This window comes from Anopheles arabiensis, chromosome 3 (genome assembly GCF_016920715.1).
Source record: "Anopheles arabiensis isolate DONGOLA chromosome 3, AaraD3, whole genome shotgun sequence".
Taxonomy (NCBI): domain Eukaryota; kingdom Metazoa; phylum Arthropoda; class Insecta; order Diptera; family Culicidae; genus Anopheles; species Anopheles arabiensis.
Genome location: NC_053518.1, coordinates 25,191,445 through 25,211,671, shown reverse-complemented (window position 1 = coordinate 25,211,671; position 20,227 = coordinate 25,191,445). Strand labels below are relative to the sequence as shown.

General features: G+C 46.7%; 1 protein-coding gene and 1 pseudogene across 5 annotated transcripts; one reads left to right on the top strand and one right to left on the bottom strand.

Annotated features, from left to right (window-relative positions):
* Window positions 1-268: 268 nt before the first annotated feature.
* Window positions 269-20,145, top strand: LOC120905213 (serine/threonine-protein phosphatase PP2A 65 kDa regulatory subunit-like). Of its 5 annotated transcripts, XM_040316100.1 has the most exons (10): window positions 269-687; window positions 1,191-1,838; window positions 4,059-4,824; window positions 4,916-5,185; window positions 18,337-18,403; window positions 18,485-18,734; window positions 18,799-18,956; window positions 19,029-19,246; window positions 19,719-19,884; window positions 19,964-20,145. In XM_040316100.1, exons 1-10 carry the CDS (start codon window positions 595-597, stop codon window positions 20,040-20,042), a joined length of 2,715 nt encoding a protein of 904 aa, XP_040172034.1. In that variant the 5' UTR covers window positions 269-594; the 3' UTR covers window positions 20,043-20,145. The 5 variants fall into 5 exon arrangements, with proteins under 5 accessions (XP_040172034.1, XP_040172033.1, XP_040172031.1 ...); XM_040316099.1 differs by lacking the exons at window positions 18,337-18,403; window positions 18,485-18,734; window positions 18,799-18,956; ... (1 more) ...; window positions 19,719-19,884; window positions 19,964-20,145 and adding an exon at window positions 5,276-6,688 and having other exon boundaries at window positions 4,916-5,172; XM_040316097.1 differs by lacking the exons at window positions 18,337-18,403; window positions 18,485-18,734; window positions 18,799-18,956; ... (1 more) ...; window positions 19,719-19,884; window positions 19,964-20,145 and adding an exon at window positions 5,273-6,688 and having other exon boundaries at window positions 4,916-5,172.
* On the bottom strand, window positions 1,875-3,226 carry LOC120905225 (annotated as a pseudogene).
* Window positions 20,146-20,227: the final 82 nt, after the last annotated feature.

Below are 20,227 nucleotides of genomic sequence, written 5' to 3'. Positions count from 1 at the left end.
TGTGTAACCGCTGAACCAAATCGAATCCATGTCCTAAGTAAAGGATGCATATTCTTTTGAAATGGAACTTTAATTTTGCGCATTAGTACCCCTCCCCCTTCACACATCACGCTTAACACTTCTTTCGCTTTCACTTCTTTCAACTCGAGTTCAGTTTCGAGTTTTAACCTACCGAAAACTACCGATAAAATTTTGATGCGCCTACCGAAAACCGCCAAAATAATCTGGCCACACTGCCTCTGATTGCAGTGGTGTGCGTGAGCTCGTTGCTTCAAAGTGACATTTTACATACGAAATCGGCTTGAGAAAAACGGAGGAGAATCGCTTTTCTCGTCACAAAAGTTGGTGCGTGCGAACGGCTGAACCCCACAATCGATAGGGTAGTGTGAAGCGTGACACGGTGTAGCACGAAGAGAGACGCACAGTTAACGTAAAGTTTTGCGCGAAGCAACAGCATCCGGAACCGGATTTTCAACACTTCGCTCGCGGACACGTTCGAGCACCAACGCAGTGCGCCTTCCCATCCCGCTCCACCGCACACACAGATAGGCGACGGTGAAGGAGAAGACAGAACACCCCGAGGAGGAATAAAACATGGCTGCCAGTGCGAGCGGTGATAAAGCTGCGGATGATTCACTCTATCCGATTGCTGTTTTGATCGATGAGCTGAAAAATGAAGATATTCAGGTAAGTTCGTCATGACTGGCCCGCGGGCAAAGCTCAGGGGAGCAGCGGAAGTGCTTCCGTTCTGACCTTGTCCCTCTCCTGCCTGCTGCCTGCCTTCACATTCTGCTGCAACCCCATCGATTTCGGATGAGGTTGGCGGTAGTGGTGGTAGTGGATTTGCCCCGTATATGTTCCGTGTGCGAGAGTGTGTTGGCATCCGCCCAAAGAGTACGCACCGGGAAGCGAAAGCGGCGGCAGTGCGATTGATTTCGGATCAAGGATCCTACCGCGGTCCATGGGAATGTTATTGACAGGGGGCCACAACGCATGACGTGCTTTCTTCGCCTTCCGACGCAATGTGCGTTACGCGCGGATTACGCAAAAATAACCTTCCGATGCGGTTGGAGGAGGGAGAGGACTCAGACACACGAGCAGGGAGCAACCCATTTATTGATTTGTTGATTCGTTTACAACTCCACTACATTTTCCGTTTTCGTTCCCGCTTCTGGTGCTTTTATTTTTAGCTCCGCCTAAACTCGATCAAGAAGCTGTCGACGATTGCCCTAGCACTCGGCGAAGAGCGGACGCGCAACGAGCTGATCCCGTTCCTGACCGAGTCCATCTACGACGAGGATGAGGTGCTGCTGGCACTGGCCGAGCAGCTCGGCAACTTTATCCCGCTGGTCGGCGGGCCCGAGTACGCGATGTATCTGATACCGCTGCTCGAATCGCTCGCCACGGTCGAGGAGACGGTGGTGCGCGAGAAGGCGGTCGAGTCGCTCCGTACCGTGGCCGGCCAGCACAGCGCCCAGGATCTGGAGGTGCACCTGGTGCCGACGCTGCAGCGCCTGGTGTCGGGCGACTGGTTCACATCGCGCACGTCCGCCTGCGGCCTGTTCTCCGTGTGCTATCCGCGCGTGTCGGCCGCGGTCAAGTCGGAGCTGCGCATCAACTTCCGCACGCTCTGCCAGGACGAGACGCCGATGGTGCGCCGTGCGGCCGCGGGCAAGCTCGGCGAGTTCGCCAAGGTGGTCGAGCTGGAGTATCTCAAGTCGGACCTGATCCCCACCTTCGTACAGATGGCCCAGGACGAGCAGGACTCCGTGCGGCTGCTCGCGGTCGAGGCGTGCGTCAGCATTGCCCAGCTGCTGCCACAGGACGAGGTGGAACTGGTAAGTACCAGGCATTAACACAGCTTTAACAGTGCATTTTAGTGTGAAGATTTTGCGTTGCTTTTATTCAGTTTTTACATTTACAATCATACTGCCCGCCGCTTCATTAGTTGTTACACAAAAGCGTTATTTTTGCGCAATCTCACTCGTCATCGAATGAAGCCCGAATATCCATGTCACCGATGGCGGTTAGCTTGTCGTAGTCCAGTATGTCGTTCTCTTGCCGGGCAAGCTCCAAAATTTTCAGCTTATCAATAATGTTAGCCACCCGAACACGATACCGTCCGAGCCGTCCTCCGCGGACAGGATCGACCCTGCCAGCGGCTTCAGTGCGTCCCTCTGTTGGAAGTAATTCAGCACGATCTTCTTCAAATCATCCGCCGGACCATCGACGCGATCCGTCTGCAGGAACAAATAGTTGGACATCGTGCCTTCGGCACACTTTTTCGACACTCGCTCGAGAATGCGCTCCAGCAGAGCAATTTCGGCCGTCGGCTCTTCGAACACCTGCTGGGCGGTTTGGGTCGGCGTTGCAGGCGTTACCGTACCGGGCGGACAGGCACATCTTCCTTTCGGTTTAATGAGGAAATCTGGGAAGGGGTGTAGAAAATGAACGCGCAATTAACGCTTTTTTCTGTCGCAACAAACGTCCTTGCATGAACGAACACCACCACCGCAACACCTCACTTACCGTCCACAATCAGTTTCCGGGGCTTGTGGCGCTGCACCGTTTTGCCATTGTCGGTAATGATCACGTACTCCAGTATGTCGCCGCTCTTGACGATCACGCTTTCATCCTGCAGAAAGAACTTGCCGTGCGTGATTTCCGTCGTATTGCGGCACACGTTGCACGGTTGCTGCTTTCGACCGTGCACCGGATTGATGAACAGCTCCACGCCGAACCCTTTCATCTGTGGCTTTTGTGCCGTCCACAGGCGCAAACCTTGCGGGTCGAGCACCTCGAACTCCACGCGGCACACATCGTGGCCCTTGTTTTTGTTGCTGCGGAACCAGTCCAAGAAGCCACCCTCGGCGACACCGATCACCGCCAGACAAAGCAGCACCGTACACACACGAGACGTTACACTACACTGTCTCATCATTTGGGACAACCGTTTACCACGATGGTTAAACAAGAACTAACCACCATCCAACTATGGAGCAACTATGAATTTTTCGCTTCGTTTATGCTTCTTCGCCGAACGCGGCTAAGCTGCACTCCTTCTTATCGCTCCAGCTCCTTCGGTTTAGTTCAGGTTGCGTGATGTACCGATCACGGAAGGTTATCGGTAAAACCAACAGCAAGTCGAACGGACGCACGATCCAGGCAATAGCGCTTGAACCGTTCGGTCAGCCGTACGGTAGTGAAATATGCGAACGCTCAGCGTTGCTCTCTCTTTGTGAGCATTGGCAAAACAAAAGGCCCGCGCCGGGAACACACAGTGCGTTTGAGAAGATGGGAGAAGATTAAAACTCGTTCTTTGAGGAGGGATTCCCAGTGACGGGAGATGGTGAACGTTTTTGCCTCTAATATAAATGTTTTAATAATGTACTTCCTGCCCGGGGGTCGGCCGGTCTACCTGGTGTGGGGTTTTTTGGGTAGCTACAACATTGATCCCCCTTGGTGGCCTTGAAATTATCGCCGTCAATGTTCATTGATCGCGCATAAAATGAATGTTTTGATTTTATACCGATGCAAAGAGACAATTAGTCTTCGCCAAAAACAGGTTTGTCCGGACGCTTCGCATTGGATGGGCATTGGAATATTGTAATTTAATATTTCCCACATTAATTTACGCTTGAAACAACAGTTGGACGCCACCTTAGTCTTTCTCTTTTTGTTTGAATAATGTGTTTACTTCCATATGCAAATTAGAAATATTAATATATCAGTGATATAAATACAGAGTAATTGATCTGAGTGAATTGATATGATGCAGTTCGTCGAAGTCTTAAGTGAATTATTTATTCAGCTCGTTTTGTTGCTGACTCATCTTCGACATTTCGCGTGTTTAATAAGCTACGCAACTGCGTGTGATCTGTGCATTCATAATTTTGCGCACACAATCATCTCACCTTTTATTCCCACGGTGTAGTGGATAGCCCCTTGCACAATAAAAGATCGCTTTTATTGTTTCTCGTTCGCAATTTGTACATCAAGCTCCTCCACACTTACCTCCAATGTTTGCTTTTGTTCTACTTCCCAATCCCATCCCTCAGAATGTCATGCCAACGCTGCGCCAGTGCGTCAACGACAACTCCTGGCGCGTCCGGTACATGGTGTCGGAAAAGCTGACCGATCTGCAGAAAGCGGTCGGGCAGGAGATCACCAAGAACGATCTCGTATCGGCCTTCCAGTTCCTGCTGAAAGATAGCGAGGCGGAGGTGCGCGCCTCCGCCTCGGCCAAGGTGACCGAGTTCTGCGCCAACCTGGACAAAGCCTGCCAGGAGCAGATCATCATGACGTCGATCCTGCCGTGCGTGAAGGAGCTGGTGGCCGACTCGAACCAGCACGTCAAGTCGGCGCTCGCGTCGGTCATCATGGGGCTGAGCCCGATCGTCGGCCGCAACAACACGATCGAGCATCTGCTGCCGCTGTTCCTGATCCAGCTGAAGGACGAGTGGCCCGAGGTGCGGCTGAACATCATCTCGACGCTGGACTGCATCAACGACGTGATCGGCATCCAGCAGCTGTCCCAGTCACTGCTGCCGGCGATCGTCGAGCTGGCGGAGGACAGCAAGTGGCGCGTCCGGCTCGCCATCATCGAGTACATGCCGCTGCTGGCCGGGCAGCTCGGGCAGGAGTTCTTCAACCAGAAGCTGCGCGATCTGTGCTTCAACTGGCTGAACGATCACGTGTACGCGATCCGCGAGGCGGCCACGCTCAACATGAAGAAGATCGTGCAAACGTTCGGCACCCAGTGGGCGGAAACGAACATTATCAACCAGATTTTGGTGATGTACAAAAACAGCAACTATTTGCACCGTAAGTATTCGCTGTCGATGAGGTTTGCGTACATTTGGGATGGAGCAAAGAGCTTGTAATATTTGAACCATTTGACGTCCATCCTTCTCAGGAATGACCTGCCTGTTCTGCATCAACGCACTGGCCGACGTTTGCGGTGCTGACATCATCGAGCGGCTGTTCCTGCCGACCATCAAAGTATTATCGACCGATCCGGTGGCGAACGTGCGCTTCAACGTGGCGAAAACGCTGCAGAAACTGTCGCCATTCCTCGACCAGGCTGCCATCGACGAGCACGTGAAGCCGATCCTGGAGAAGCTCAACACCGACACGGACGTGGACGTGAAATACTTTGCCTCGGAAGCGATGGTGAGCAGTGCCGGTGGGTACAATGGCGTGGGCGTGGGACGCGTTGTCGATTAATTCGCTGGCGTGGTCTAATGAATGGTGTTTTCTATCTTCACTATAGCAGCCTAAATAAAGCGTCGAGAACGATGATGATGGGGGTGAGTGCAGCGCAACCGTGCAGAACAACAGGACAACAGGATCAACATCTTAATTGTTGTGCGAGAAATTTGTAGGTTAATGGAGGAACGATTTATGTCGCAGTTTTTGGTAACTATTAATACGCCGCAGTGCAGGAAACACTCACAAAAGAAAGTAAACCTCCCTCCCGACCCTTCCTCTCTTAAAGTGGTTGAGATGCATCCACACATGCACACATACCGTTTCGGTGGGTGCGTTTGACGGTTGGATGCGGCTCGCGCAAATCACCTTCTTTTGTCCGTTTGCAAGAAACACAATTAACTACTTAACAGAAAGGGGTAGGACATAATGTCCTGCCGAGTCGTGTGCGTGTGCGCGCGAGCTCATGCTTGGGTGAGTGTATGTGTGTGTGTGTGTGTGTGGAAGCGGTTAAAATAACGAATAACAGAACAAATAATTAACTGAGAGGGAAGGAGAGGCTAGTGTTGTTGTTAGTAGCATTTTCTTGCTGCGCTTTTCCGTTTGCCGCCGGTATCACTTACTCTCTAGACCTAGGTGGGCGCAGGTGGGCAAGCAAAACACAAGTTTATTGAAAATACGGCCCCACTCCGGCCCACGCCACGCGGCGCAACGGGCAGGGAAGGGGAAACATGTTGGGGCCGCGATTACACATTACTGAGGGCAGTGGAAGCTCTTTATACAACACAAGACAAGGGATTATACTACTGTACACACAATAGGCACACAGACACAAACAGAAACAAAAATTCACTCTCTCACACCACATTCACATACATCAACACATTCTCTGTAATTTTTTTTTATAAATATGTAATTGTTCTGAGAAACTTAAATTCCTGTATTTCGGTGTCCTTTCTGTAAACGATGTCCACCCGACTCGGGCGTCTAGCGCGCACTTTCTCACGCAGGAGAACCATTCGCTGATTGCTGAGCAGCTTTTTCACACGTCGCTTCCCCGCCCGCGCAATCATCCTTAGTTTTGTCGTGTCGGAAAGCGCGCAAATCTTAATTTTCCTTTCAAAACCGCCGCTGGAATTTCAGGCTCGAACCCTGCGGGCTGTTATGAAGCAAAAGATCTTAAAATCAATGTTTATTCCCTTGCTTTTTTGCTTTATACAATTTTCGCTAAGCTCAGAAGAGAGTGAGAAAGTGCCAAGCGCTTTCTCGTGTGTGTGGAAGAGCGAATGTACGGGAAAACTGTGTGCGAAATCAACTAACGATCTGCGATTATGTGTATAATCTACGCGGCTGAAAAGGCAAAGTCAGCGTAGGATCGTTTCTTTCAACCGATGTCTTTTTTAACGTCTAATTATTTCTTCTTCTAACGCCTAAGTTTATTCTATATACATATAAATAAATATAAACACTATATATATTACGGAAGGAAAACAAAACACAAGCTACATGAATTGCGCGATCGTTTGGCAAATTAACGTTTAAGAGCAAAATCGAAACGGGAGAAAAATACATATGAAACCCACGACCCACAATGCCGTCGTTGAAGGAATGAGAAATAGAAATAAAACATAAACCAAACAAAAAAAAATACGCTCCAATGATACAAAATTTTGATGGACAAAGCCGAAATTTAACAGTACTTCCAATGCTTGAATCATTTCGTTCAATAGGAAATCCTAAGAAGCTTCGTAAAATATAATTTCTAATTTACCAGATTACACCGTTGCGATTAACACTTCAAATCCGCGTAGCTTCACGGAAGGAAAAGGTGTTTTCGGAACTGGCGTGGCACTGATGTATCCGGCGAAAGATAAAATTGCTATCAGTAGCGAACAAGATCTTTCCTTGCGATTGTTATGTTGTGGTCGTGGTTAACCATATCCATTCGCTGTTTAAAAACTGGCGAAGCGGGATGTTCTGGCTTTCGTGTTGAAAGCTGACGTCCTCCTTTTATACGTATTGTGATAGTTTGATCAGTTTTAAACCTCTTCGCGCGATCGCCAAACTACAAAAACCTTCCGTACACGCGAAACGACATCATTTTACGCGATTAATCTTCAATCAGAGTGCTTTAATCCGATCACTTGTGTATTGCACCGGATGTGTGAACGCTGTTCTGTTTAGTGGTTACTTATTCGACTTGCTTACTTATGGATCCGGGGAAGACATCGTTTGGTATGCTGATACCAGAAAAATCACCAACCCAATACGGGACGCAGGATCCACTGGAGTACGAACGTGCGAAGAAAACATGCAGCAAGAAGAAGGTGCTGCTGGTGGTTCTTTGGTGGGACTGGTGGTAGCGATCGGTGAGTAGACGTAGTTTTAGTAACCTAATCTGATGATTAGAATCGTGATTTTGATGTACACACTATTTTCCTTTCCACATTTCATTTTTACCATCCACTTACGTTTTTCTTCAAATGTTTTCATCGAGCGAAAGCTGATTCGTTTACCCGTTAGGAGATCATTTTTACAATATCTTTTCGAGCATCCCAAAAACGTAACTTCTTCTTGGCCGTTTTATGAACACGAAACTAGCATCAGAGCCGAAATGGTTCGCAGCAACTTGGTGAAAATGATGGTGTCAGATCCTATAATCTTCTACAATAGTGATCAGAAAATCCTTATTCTTTCAAAGTTTCCTCAAATCCACAGTCGATGGATGATCTTTAAAAAAATCCTGCACTTTCGCTATTGTTTCTGTGTTGTGTTAATGCTCTCCTAAGTGAGGATCGAATTCACCCTCGTGGAATTGAAGGAGAGATCTTCTTTAAAGTTTTGCACCATATTTGACTGGAACCATTCAACACTAAGAATTCCACCAAGATACAACATTAGAATGTTGTGGATATTTTATATCTACATCTTCATCTAACCTAGTACATCGTGCGTTTGATGTTAGTGTATTAGGGTTGTCAGCAAGTCCTGCTACAGCCTGAGGATTTTCACCAATTTCTCCTCAAAATACCGCTTACAAAGGTCGAAGCTGGGACTGTGCAATATATGTGTAGTTCCAGTTTCTCACATGAACACACTGCACAACTCTGAAGAAACTCACTTAGCCTCGTTTGAGAAGAAAGATGCTCAGATGGAGCGTAGATCTCAGACAGAAGGGGCATCGTAGGTCCAACAATTAGACAGACATTTGTGATCCACGACCCGCAACGTGTTCGTTGATGGAACTTAAAATTTAGTAAACCAAACAAAACAAAAGTGTATCCAACAAAAACAAAAGCCGACCATCACCACCAAAAACCCCCAAACCTTCGTTTAATCGCTAATCCTTGTGCCGGGGTGGTAGCCTTCCTTAAAACATACACCCTGTGGTGGCACAAGCTTACAAGCCACGATTAACGCTTCAAATCCGTGGAGCTCAACGGATGTGCGAAGACGTTTTCGGCACTGCCGGCACTGACGTATGCGTCATCGCTGCCTAACGTGCATTTTACACCACCCTTGGAAAGATAAAATTCCTATATCAAATATCCTATATTCACCTGTGTTGGTTATGCTCGCGCGGAACGAGATATATCCATCCGCGGGACCGGTCAGCTGACGGTGTGCAGCAATGTTCTCATTTTCGTGGTGAGAGTGCTGAGCTCTTAACCCTATGTTACACATGTTAGTGTTTGTGTGTCGGTGATAGTTTCTCTAATTTTAAACCTCTTCGCGCGTTCACCAAACCCCCCGCGAAGATCTTCATTCGTATACGCGAGACGAGATGCTTCGCGGGATCAAAGTTCGATCGTGTGCTTTCAGTCCGGTCCGCATAATTCATTCGTGCATAACATCTGGCCCGGGTGAATTGTGTTGTGCTCTGTTTGGTGTGTATTTGTTGGACGCTAGTATGTTTGGTGTGGTGTACTGATAAGCGGCGAAATCACCGGCAAATCATCATCATCATCATCACGGTCGTGTTGGCGAATGCCGGACTGGAGTGATCCGCCAATTTTGTGCGACCAGTCGCAGTGCGAACGTGTGTTGTGAGCGGACGCGGACACAAGATGAACAAGGTGCTGGTGGTTGTTTCGGGACTGGTGATAGCGGTCGGTGAGTAGACTTTGGTTGGGCAAAGTAAACTTATCAGCGAACATAGTAAATTTTTGGAGTTATTTTCTATACTAAAACCAGCAGCAGTCTTATAGTGAACTTAAGGGAATGTTCCTTTATAATGAAGTTGAAGTTATTTTAAAGCAGTTTTAGAGATGCTTTTAGAGCAAACAAGCTCTTCTTCATCATCGTCAGTATCAGTTTTCCCATTACATCTCAAATTCCAAAGGTCTTGAATTTGGAAGCTATCAAGGTCAATTTCAAACGTTCGTCTGATACTCTTTTCATTCGTAGTGCTGTGTCGGCTTTCAACATGCTTTAAATTATTCCTATTATCATTCTCTTTAAACCTCAACCCCGTCTGTATACCATCTCCACCCTCCCTTTAATGATAATCGCTCAAAACAGCGTGTCGCATGTTCCGAACCATTAAGTCTTTAGCATTTTATCTTAATGAACACTTTAGAATCGTCCGATTTCGGCTGCAAATGGGCTTTCGTGTAATTGTAAAACAGTTTTAAAACGATCAATTTTTCCAACATGTCGTGTGGAAACGATGACAACTGTCTGTATGTTTGAGCTATACAACTATATATTAACATATTTAATTTTATTAAATTTTTATCGAAATGGTACAGATAAGACCAGGTGTCGACTGCAATTTTACATTTAGTACACTAGAAACCTTTTATCGTAGTTTTAAAAGTTATGATTTTTGATACAACCTCTCCATAATATCAACATTTTGCTACACCACGTGTAGGGGAATCGTTTTGTCACGTGTTTACCACGCACAGCTGCTAACGCCTTTGGCCGCTTTTACCGCTCCTCTGACAGGCGCTTGCAACTCTCCACTCCGTTATAATATTTTATCCAACGATTGTGTCACTAACAGCTGCTGTTAAACCCAAGTTGATCCCAATACCAAATGAACAAGTGCAACGGCTAGATAGACATCAAAGAATCGATGAATCGCCATTTAATCGATCAAATGTAAAGATAAAAAAATAACCCGATCGATCAAATGCTGCACTCGTGCATCGGGTGCAGTTGCTCTGGTTTGTTGCAACTTGCAACCGATCGTTTCATTTTAGTTGATCGTTGCACTTCACTCTGCTCGGTTTAAAAACGCGCAGTGCATCGGAAGTGTTTTGTGTGTGTGTTTGTGTGCTGTTTGCGCTTGCTCTTGGCATCCGAAGCGCTTGCAAAGTGTACTGCGATACAAGTGGTTTGTGTGAATCACATTTGCATAATCATACTGCTGCCACACACCGTGCTGTCCACGCGTCCTCGGTACAAACAGTCATTCAGCAAAGTGTTTGCCGCTTCTCGAGCGGAAGTTTGCGCCTGCAATTATCGGTCTCTGGTAGTGCTTGCGGCAGGGCGGTGGAATTCAGTGTGACAATTGAAAAGACGCGATACAAAACCATTGGTGTGAAATTATAATCGTGCGTAAAGAAGAAAAGTGTGATTTATGGCGGCGACGATCAGGAACAGTGTCGTTTACGTGATTTAAGGCGAAACGATTCGATGTGATGTTGGGGCGGCATCGCTGACGCAAATCAAACCCCCAAGTGGAATAAATGATGAGTGTGCATTAAGGCACTGATGGTACCCCATACGATTGGTTTTGGAACTTCGTTTCGTGTACACACATCCCCCCGAAACAGAGTTGATTCGAAGACAAATACGACAGCTCAATTCGGCAAGCTGAATTACTAATAAACCAGTTGTGTTGTGGTGGATGGATTGTTTACATCGATCTCGGATTAACCCTGTCGGAGGAGGGGTTGACCATTGTCAATTAATGCTTGTGTTTACTCCTTGTGATTCGGGAAATAAACCTCCACACAACTGCACACAACAGCAAATGCCCATGCAAAGAGCCACAAAGAGGTGTATGCATGACGTGACATTGACATGAAATCAGTGTGTTGTTTGGCACTGTCAAATATGTATTTTTCTTCGACCTAGACTCTCACACGATGAGATAGAGGGTTAATCAAAACGGTGTGAACAGGGTTTGTCCAGTATTAATTATCAAGCTTTTTTTTTGTGAATTATGACTAAATAAATTGGAGACAGAAATATTCGAATACGTAGCTTGCTTCATATCAACAGTATACAGTCAAAGAGTAACACGCCTATTTTGAGAGTGAAAAGTTCAGATTAACATTTGAGGCTCGATCTCAAGCCGACGCGATCGTGTTGTTTGAATCGCAATGCACCTGACGTATTGACTATACGACTCGATCAATGTAATGACCAATTGATTTTATGCTTCAATTTCAATTCCAATAGTCTTCAGACAGCATGCAGACTAGAATAATTGTAGAATTGTATATCCTGCCAGGCTTCAATGCTTGTAAGTTAATAGAAACTGCTGCTATCATTAAAACTTGAAATATTTTTCAAAAAATCAACTGCCTTCAAGCAACCATGAAATGCTATTACTTAAACAATTTACCCTTCAAATAAGAAATCTTCTCATGGACAACCATTTTTTCACAACAAAACCATCAATTCGTTCAATCACTTCCTCGGGGGCGTGTGTGTTACGCGGCATGTTCGAAAACCGTTCGTTGCAACATGCCATGCACACCGTACTGTTGTTTTTTTCTTCATTTGCTCTACCATACACACCAGCCTCTCTGTCTCTCCTCCCGTTCGTGGTTGCTAGCTACAACAAAATATGCAACTCGTTCTTGCACTCTGCTGCACTCGTTCACACGATGCACAGCGTACAGAGGATTGGGCTGGAAGGTGGTAGATTTCAGCTACAGAACTAGCCGCGAAAGTTCGGCCTGTTGTTAGCTTTGGCAAGCACCCAATCAGACAGGGAGCCGTCGTAAACCGTCGAACCAAAATGCTTGGTCAAAAGAAGTAATGCATCCATCGGGGTACACAACTCGTAACGAGCAACTTGGAGACGGGGCCGCTCCACCCGCCTGCGTGGCTTTTGGCGAACGGATCCGGTGGCCGGTTTTTATTACCACGATGCAGTTGGTGCGGTTGGTCAACCCGGTTTGACCATGGCCGTTTTCGTGCCGCACGTACCTGGCGGAGGAAGCTTCTGGGTCTACCGCCAAAGAACGGATCTTACTCACTATCAGGCCCCGTGGTGGTGGTGGACAAACTTTGAAAGTGATTTGTGCTTTTGCCACCCCACCCCTTTTCGGTCATGTCGTATGGACACGAGAAGGAAGGGACCGGTGTGCCTTACATAGAGGGAAGGAATGTCACTCAACGGCTCGTGAATGGTGCCGGGGACTTGCAACGACCGCTAATGATGGCCGGAATGGTTGTTCTTTGGCGAGAGTTGCAGAAATCGTAACATTTCAAAAGGAAATCTTCGTTCTGGTTGCTAGAAGCACCGCTAGCTCATACCTACCTGTGTTTTCAAGGTTTAATTTGTAATGCAAGTCATTGCATTTTCAAGCACTTCAACGTATCATCGATTCCACGGACTTACCTGCTCAGTACGCGCATACACGGGATGACATAAACGAGCTCGTCAATAAAACTGTCGATTTGATCGTTCTAGCAAACTAGCCACGAAACGGCAAAATGCCACCAGCGAGCAACGCATTTGAATAATTCATTCCAACCAATCGCCTGTACCGACCGAAGGTTGAGGGAGCCACAACCACGAGTACACGAGGTGTAGTTAGATTCTTTCCTGTAATAGATACGGACGGCACTTGCTATACTCCCGCTCCCGGAGCAGGAAGCTTAGAAAACGATACCCCCAACCAATGCAAAATGACACCAATGCCGGGCGGGCTGGGCTGGGTATGGGGCCTACCCGATTGCACGCAAGGTGACAAGGTCAGCGTGACGTCCGTGTATTGATGGTGAAAAGTGCAGTTGGTACACTCCTCCTTCCCGTGTGGGTATCGGTGAGGGATGTTGTTAAACGCACCGGCAATCATGCGCCTTAGATTGAACGTGTAAAAGGCCCCATAGTGATTGCCATCCGTCCATCGGCTGTCCAGCGGGTTTGGTGCAGTGAGCTTTCTACGGCCATAAATTGAATGTGCTTGATGAGTAGATGTTCGTTGTTGTCGTGGGCAAGCATGGCTAGTAATGACGTCGTCGGGAGTGCAATAATTTTCTGACGACAAGACGACGGCGTAGGTAGCTTGTGTGCTGCCTTTAGGAACAACTTCCAACGGCTTTCCTGCGTAACGAGTTCCTGAACACACACAGGGTGTATTTCTTGGAGGTAGAGGAACTGAGGAAGAGAGGGAGAGAGGATGAAAGTGACTAAACATGCAAGGTGTACAAATCAAATCCGGCACCCCGTGAGTCTTGGGTGATATGTCGATGGTCGGTGCTGATGTATGCTGGTTTTTTATTATTTTTGTATGGCTACTATCGACCATTGGTATTGGACTGATATTGAAGAAGGTGATCGTGTCGTCGGCAAACTTTTAAGTACAGAGCCTGATGGAATAGATGTATTTATTGTAGTTAATGTTAATCTTAAACCATTGAGACATGTGCTACTTTTTTACGGGGATAGCATTTTCAACGATAAAAAATGCACCAATTTCTCGTGATGTCCTAATTGTTTAGTCTATTTCTAAGTATATTTTTGCCGCTTCAGAAGAATAGATGAAACCATATTCGAACAACAACGATACATCTACGTGGTACAACTCAGGAATTGACAATTGGTTGTATTGGAGTAAAATATTTGCCTAAACAATTGTATATTACTAGAGTTTCGTTCTAGATACCAAATCAACCAGAACCTAAGATGTGAACTTAGAGCTTAAATGAATGCCAATGAATCCATTAAATCGTAAAAATCAATACGATTCATGAGGAAGAAAGTCGTACAACTTTGATAGAAATATTGAACAAAGAATAAGTTATTAACCGCGATGAATGGTTTAACATCCTCGTTTCATCCATTGGTCATTTGCAATAAATGTTCTTTTGAGTCACATAACTTACTCACTTTAATAAATATATTCTTTTTCTGTTCCAATGTTTTGGATCCAATTGTCCAATGCGATAAAATTATCTCAGTGGCCAGATAGATTTAGCTCGTGGGCTGGAGTTTGCCGAACCCTGGTGTAGTACATCGAACTGATTAACTTTCAATGGGTGTCGACTTCCTCGGTTTCTCTTAACACTGTAAAGATCTCTCTTTCGATGGACTGTATTAACATTTTCTGTTATCAAAATGTGAACTCTTCTTAGGCCTCATGGAGCCAATAATTACACAGTTACTACAATTCCAGGTGTAAAGAATGAAGAATTACGGAAATGATTTTGATAAACAATATAATTTAGAGATAACTTTGCTTGCTCTACATCAGTCCATCTCAAGTAGTTAATTGTCATTGAAGTTAATTGGTAAATGGCATGTTTAAAGAGTTTAAAAGCCTATGAGCCTATGACTATGACGTATTTTATTACTTTTATCGACTCCAGTTTTAACCCTGCCGAATTGTTGAACTCTAACACTACAATTCAAACTGCAGTTTTTCGAAAAATCGTTTTCTATTTTGATAATGGTTTATCAACGCACAACAAACATCTATTTTATCAAACCTTTCTCGCCTCACACGATCGCTTCTCCTAGTCTCAAAACAACTCCCATCCCGTGATGAGGGATGTTGATCATTAGAAGCGCTCAATGTCATTCGAACATAATCCTCTCCATCTATTTATTTGCTTTTTTAATCCCTTCTGTACTGCATTCTCATAAACTAAACATGACCAATCACCCCCCATGTTTGGACGTTCCCCCCAACGGGGTTGAATTTGATGCGTAAAACTGTAGCCCTTGAAGTACTTCGTGGCGCTCACGTCGTGCACCTCTCCCACTCGGTCACATCGGAGAGGTTCCACCATTGATTCATCAAAAGACAAATACTGCTGTGAAATGGCAAATGTAGTTGTTCTAGCAGCATAACAGTACCTCCCACCTCTGCAACAACCCCGCACACACAGCACAACAACAACAACCCGCGATCGTAGAATCTCCGTCAGTTTGATACCCTTCTCGACACAACTGGACAAACACTCTCGCATATATCGAACACCGCGCGCGTGTTTTGTTTTTGCTCGCTTCCAGCACCGGCCAAGGGGTGGTGAGAAATAGCGACATCCAACTCTCAAGGGTTTCCAGTTTTTCCTGCCCCGATACACACGCGAATCAACAACGCCGTGCCGTGTGCGCGCTTGAGCCGTACTGCGTTCAGTTCACTGCGAGCGATCACATCGGACGGTTGTGTGTTCGCGTCCGGGTGTACACCACGCGCGCCTTTCGCCAGTTCCACACGCCCTTAGACAGACAGCGTTCTGTTCGGTGGCTCACGTTTCCCAACGGTGTACCCCTCCCCATAAGCCCAATTGTGGTTGTTCGGCAAAGTTACGCAATCGACGCGCCACGGCCACCGCCACCATCTCCTCTCTCCAGTGTAAGCGTGCGCGGTCGCGCACAGTAGTGCGGTGTTAGTCGCGTGGAATGTGCGGTACATTGAACTGTATTTGAAGGCCAAATCAGGCGCTGTTTTTAAGCAATTGCGTGTGTGTGTGTCCGCGGTGTGCGCTCGGTTTGGGTCATCCCATATTGGACCTTTGGCAAATTGAGCGCGAAGTAGGACCCCCCCCCCTCGTGCAATACGAACCTATCCCGAAGCTACGCTACTATTGCGGGGTAGCAGCGTGGTATAGTATTTGGTTCTAAAAATAAAGCCACTTTAGAGGCGTGTGTGTGTGTGCGTGCGTTCGTGTGCCGTGAGTTCTAAATTGTATCGTAATTCCTGTACCGAGTCGGTTGGACAATAAATTGTGTTTGCTACTGTGAGTTCGCCACTCACGCCATCAGGAACGCAGCGGGAAGTGTTGCGCGAGATAAGACTCATTTCCTGCTCCATTCCCAGCGACACGTTACAAACCACGTTGTTCGTTCTAGTCCAGGGGTGTGTGTGTGTGATGACCCAGGTGTGATTTAATTGTGTTAAACTCTTGAAAGACATCCAATACATTGCCAAAGCATAGGAAGTGTACCAATCCCGTGAAACAGCCAAGTCATCGCGGAGAGTGTCAGCTCGAGTCGTCGCAACGCGCATCTCAACCATGAAGAGTCTAAAAAATCCAAGTAAGTTTCACGACAGTGTGTGATCGGGCGCCCGCACGCCATACTACGGAACAGTGAAGAAAAAGAATGGATGGCTTTGCTGCTAATTGCTGCCGCTCAAAGGGAACACAATCAGACCTGAAAATCCGACCTTACTCAAGTTCCCACAAGAAGTAGACGGTGGTGTTGGTGCATCCTATGCACCGAACTGTTGCCTGTTGTGTGCCTCTCCCGGTTGGGCAACTTTCGCAACATTCGTCTGGCATGACTGGTTTTGTCACTTTCTCTTCATGGTGCCCGGTTCAAGATGTTCCGGGTTCCGATGGGATGTCGCCGCCCGCCCCTAGTCAAGTCGCCGCAGCCACACACGTGTCGATCGAGACGGACGGGACCTGAAACCGGTTCTCCTACGGCGAAATTCGAATCAAGTTCGGGGGTTTTGCGCAGGTTCGCCAAACTTGAACTTGATTTGGAGCGATGGCATCGTTAGTTCCGTGGTGTGACGGTGGGAACTTAAGACAAGCTGAAGATCAGCGTTACGTTGGCGTTACGCGTGTACCACCTGTGGATCTCGATCTCAAGATCTCAAGGGAATGATACCTGAGGTCCATTCGAAATTCCAAATTGTTGGGTTCCGGTCAGAAGACCTAGCCAATAGAAGACTTATTTTGGGTTACAAAATTACAATAACGTAGAGAGCTGTTCTTCGGGTTAATATCACATTTTGAGCAGCTGGATTTTTCAAACGAGCTCCAATTAGTTTTAAGGCTAAGCTCCGTAACGTATCTTTTTCTGAAATGATGAAATATTGGGTTTCTCGCGCACTCTCCGTTATCTTTGGGAGTGACGGCCTATGTAATAACAATAAGAAAATACCCTATAGTGCCCCCAAATATCACTATCATTGCATTGGGAGATAAGAAGAGCGAGCAAAAAAGGCGCCACCTTTTTTTGAGCAAAAAAACAGTAAACTAACCACTCCAACAATCCAAACCCCCGAAAGGCTATCCGTATCTCTCCCGTCGTAGACGATAAGCGGTAATGCACGCTGCCTGCCAACGGTGATAAACAACATTCACGCCCCAACAGAAGTGCAGCGTGTGTGTTGCTGTGTGTCTTCCGTGTTTTACATCTCTCGCGCGCTGTCTCTGGGCCGGTACGTAAATCCAGCCTTGGTCATGACCGTCGTCCGATCGGGTAGAGATTAGAGACCCCATTAGGCAGTCGAAGAGCGCCCGCGGTGCTACAATTAAGGCGTAACCGCAAACCGCGCTTTTGTACTGGAGATATGCGGAGGTCAACCCTTAAGACCGGAGGGGAGAGGCTATATTACCCCTTTCTGATCGATCTTTTTGCATACCCACACGCCCGCTAAACTTAATGATTACCTTCGGTTTGATGATGATTAGTCACCTGACTGACCGGTAGCCATTAGCGAGATGCTAAGGGAGCAGCAGCAGCTAATTAAATCTCGGCGCTTGGAGCTTGTTTTTTTTTACTTCTCCCATGTACTAACGTGGGTTGTGGGTTTCTTGGAAGAAAGATCACACAAACAAGCGTGTCGTATCGGTTCGTGTCTGGCAGGTTGCGATGACGATGTGGAATGTTTTCCCGTGTCTGCTAGATCACATGAATGATCGCAACAAATGTCAATCAACGGCCTGAATGGTTAGTTGTCGTTTAACTCTGCCAGTAGTTAAGTACCTACCTTTGTACACGTTCCATACACTTCGACGTGATCTTTCGTTTGGGAGATGATGCACAATGGCAAATAAATCATTTGTGCCAATTGGCCCAACTCTCGATCAGCGTCAATTAAAGGCGTCCTTCACTCTAATTCTCAAACTACGTTTGCTGCCCCAGTGTACACGATCTCTTTACTCACATTCTGTTCTACTCTCTTCCTCTCTTTGCAGGAGTATGGGTGGGCATGAAGCCGGTGCGGGCCCACCTAGACACGGCCAAGTTTGTGCTGTTCTACGGGTATGTAGTGAATCTTTAATTTATCAAAAAACAACATCCTCTTAACTCTTCGCTTTGCTCCAAAACAAAACCCCGCTCTAGACCAAAGTTTGAGGACCATGAGACGTACAGTTTGGAAAAGGCCGAGGACATCCTGCAGCACAGCCGGTTCGACAAGAGCAAAAAGACGGTCATGTACTTCCACGGCTACATCGAGTCAATGGAGGTGGAGAGTGTGCACGTCATTGCCGATGCGTACCTGAAGCGGGGTGACCATAACATCATCATCCTCGACTGGGCACAGCTGGCGGACGGGAACTATCTGCTGGAGGCCGTCCCCAACTGCAAGAAGGTAAGCGTGGGCACAATCTTTTGCAGGGCCAAGTACATTATCTAACGCGATCTCTCGCTCGCAGCTTGGAAGTTATCTTGGATCCGTCGTACTGCGGATGATCAATGCGGGGCTGAATGTGGACAAACTGCACCTCGTTGGACATTCGCTCGGTGGTCAGCTGGCGGGATACGTTGGACGCACTGTGATAGCTCAATCGGAAAAGCGAGTCAAGCTGAACAGGTATAACCTTAAGGAGCACTAGCGTAGTGGACAATTTAATAATTTTATATTCATTGTGTATTTTTGTTACAGAATTTCGGCCCTCGATCCTGCCTTCCCACCGTTCTATCCGGGCATCTTCGCTACCGCTCTAAGCTCCAAGGATGCTGACTTTGTGGACGTCATTCACACCGATGCGTGGCTGTACGGTGCACCGGTCAGCACGGGCACGGCCGACTTTTGGCCGAACAATGGCAAAACCCTGCAGCCGGGCTGTCCGAAGCGAAACTACAAACTGCTCACCGACAATGGTACGTGTGCGCATGATTGGCATGTGTTTTGTGTGTTTTACGCATGCGTTTTTTTGTGAACATCGTTCATAATTAACCTTTTTGTTTTTGTTTTATGTTTGTACATGTTTTCTGTTTGTCTTATGTTTCTGTTTCGTTCTTTTTATTATTTTTTCCTGTTACTGTTATGTCCTGCTTTTTCCCTTGCTGTGCCTGCCTCCTTACTACGAATGCCACATTAACTGCATGGTTTTTTCCCGCCTGCGCTCAAACCCATCCATCCAACTTCCATCCTGCCCTTATTACCCTACAGCGAAAGCATTCCGCCAAAACTCGTCCGAAGGTTCTCATCCATTTTCTTTAGCGTAGTAGAATAGAAATTTAGCTGTAGTTACATTTGCTTATCGATCTGCCATTTTAGCTGCAGTAGTTCTCATCTAAATCGCTCTACATTGTTGCTAACATTCATTTTTTTCTATCACTAATACAACAGACCTGTGCAGCCACCGGCGCTCGTGGTGGTTCTGGGCGGAAAGTGTAGCGGAAAGCAATGTGGCTTCGTTCCACTCGGTCAAATGTAAATCGTGGGACGATTTCAAGGACGGCAAGGTCGATCGGGCGGCTCCGATCGTGCACATGGGAATCGATTGCAGCTCTGAGTAAGTTGACAGTTTGACTGGCGTTTAACGACTTCAGCTCCGAATTTAGTTTTTTTCTTTTCTTTCTTACGCTTTCCAGTGCCAAAGGTGACTACTACCTGCAGACCAACGGTGCCCCACCATATTCCAAAGGAGTGTCCGGCTCGAAATTTGAATAACATTCGCTCCATTATTTGTTTTGATTAGCTTAAGACTTCTCCAAGTTACCCTTTTGTACAAAATGGTTTTTTAGTAAAGCAAAAAAACATTCTTCCAACAATATTTATGCGATTTTTGGTTACTTTATTATAGAGATTATTGTTTTGCCGTTTCTATCAAACTCTCTAGCATGTTGATCTTCATT

Bases quoted from the DNA above. Each gene is read 5' to 3' on its own strand.
- LOC120905213 (XM_040316100.1), top strand. From the start codon at position 595: ATGGCTGCCAGTGCGAGCGGTGATAAAGCTGCGGATGATTCACTCTAT. The intron at 4,825-4,915 runs GTAAGTATTCGC...CATCCTTCTCAG, and splicing joins AAACAGCAACTATTTGCACC to GAATGACCTGCCTGTTCTGC. The intron at 19,885-19,963 runs GTAAGTTGACAG...TACGCTTTCCAG, and splicing joins GGAATCGATTGCAGCTCTGA to TGCCAAAGGTGACTACTACC.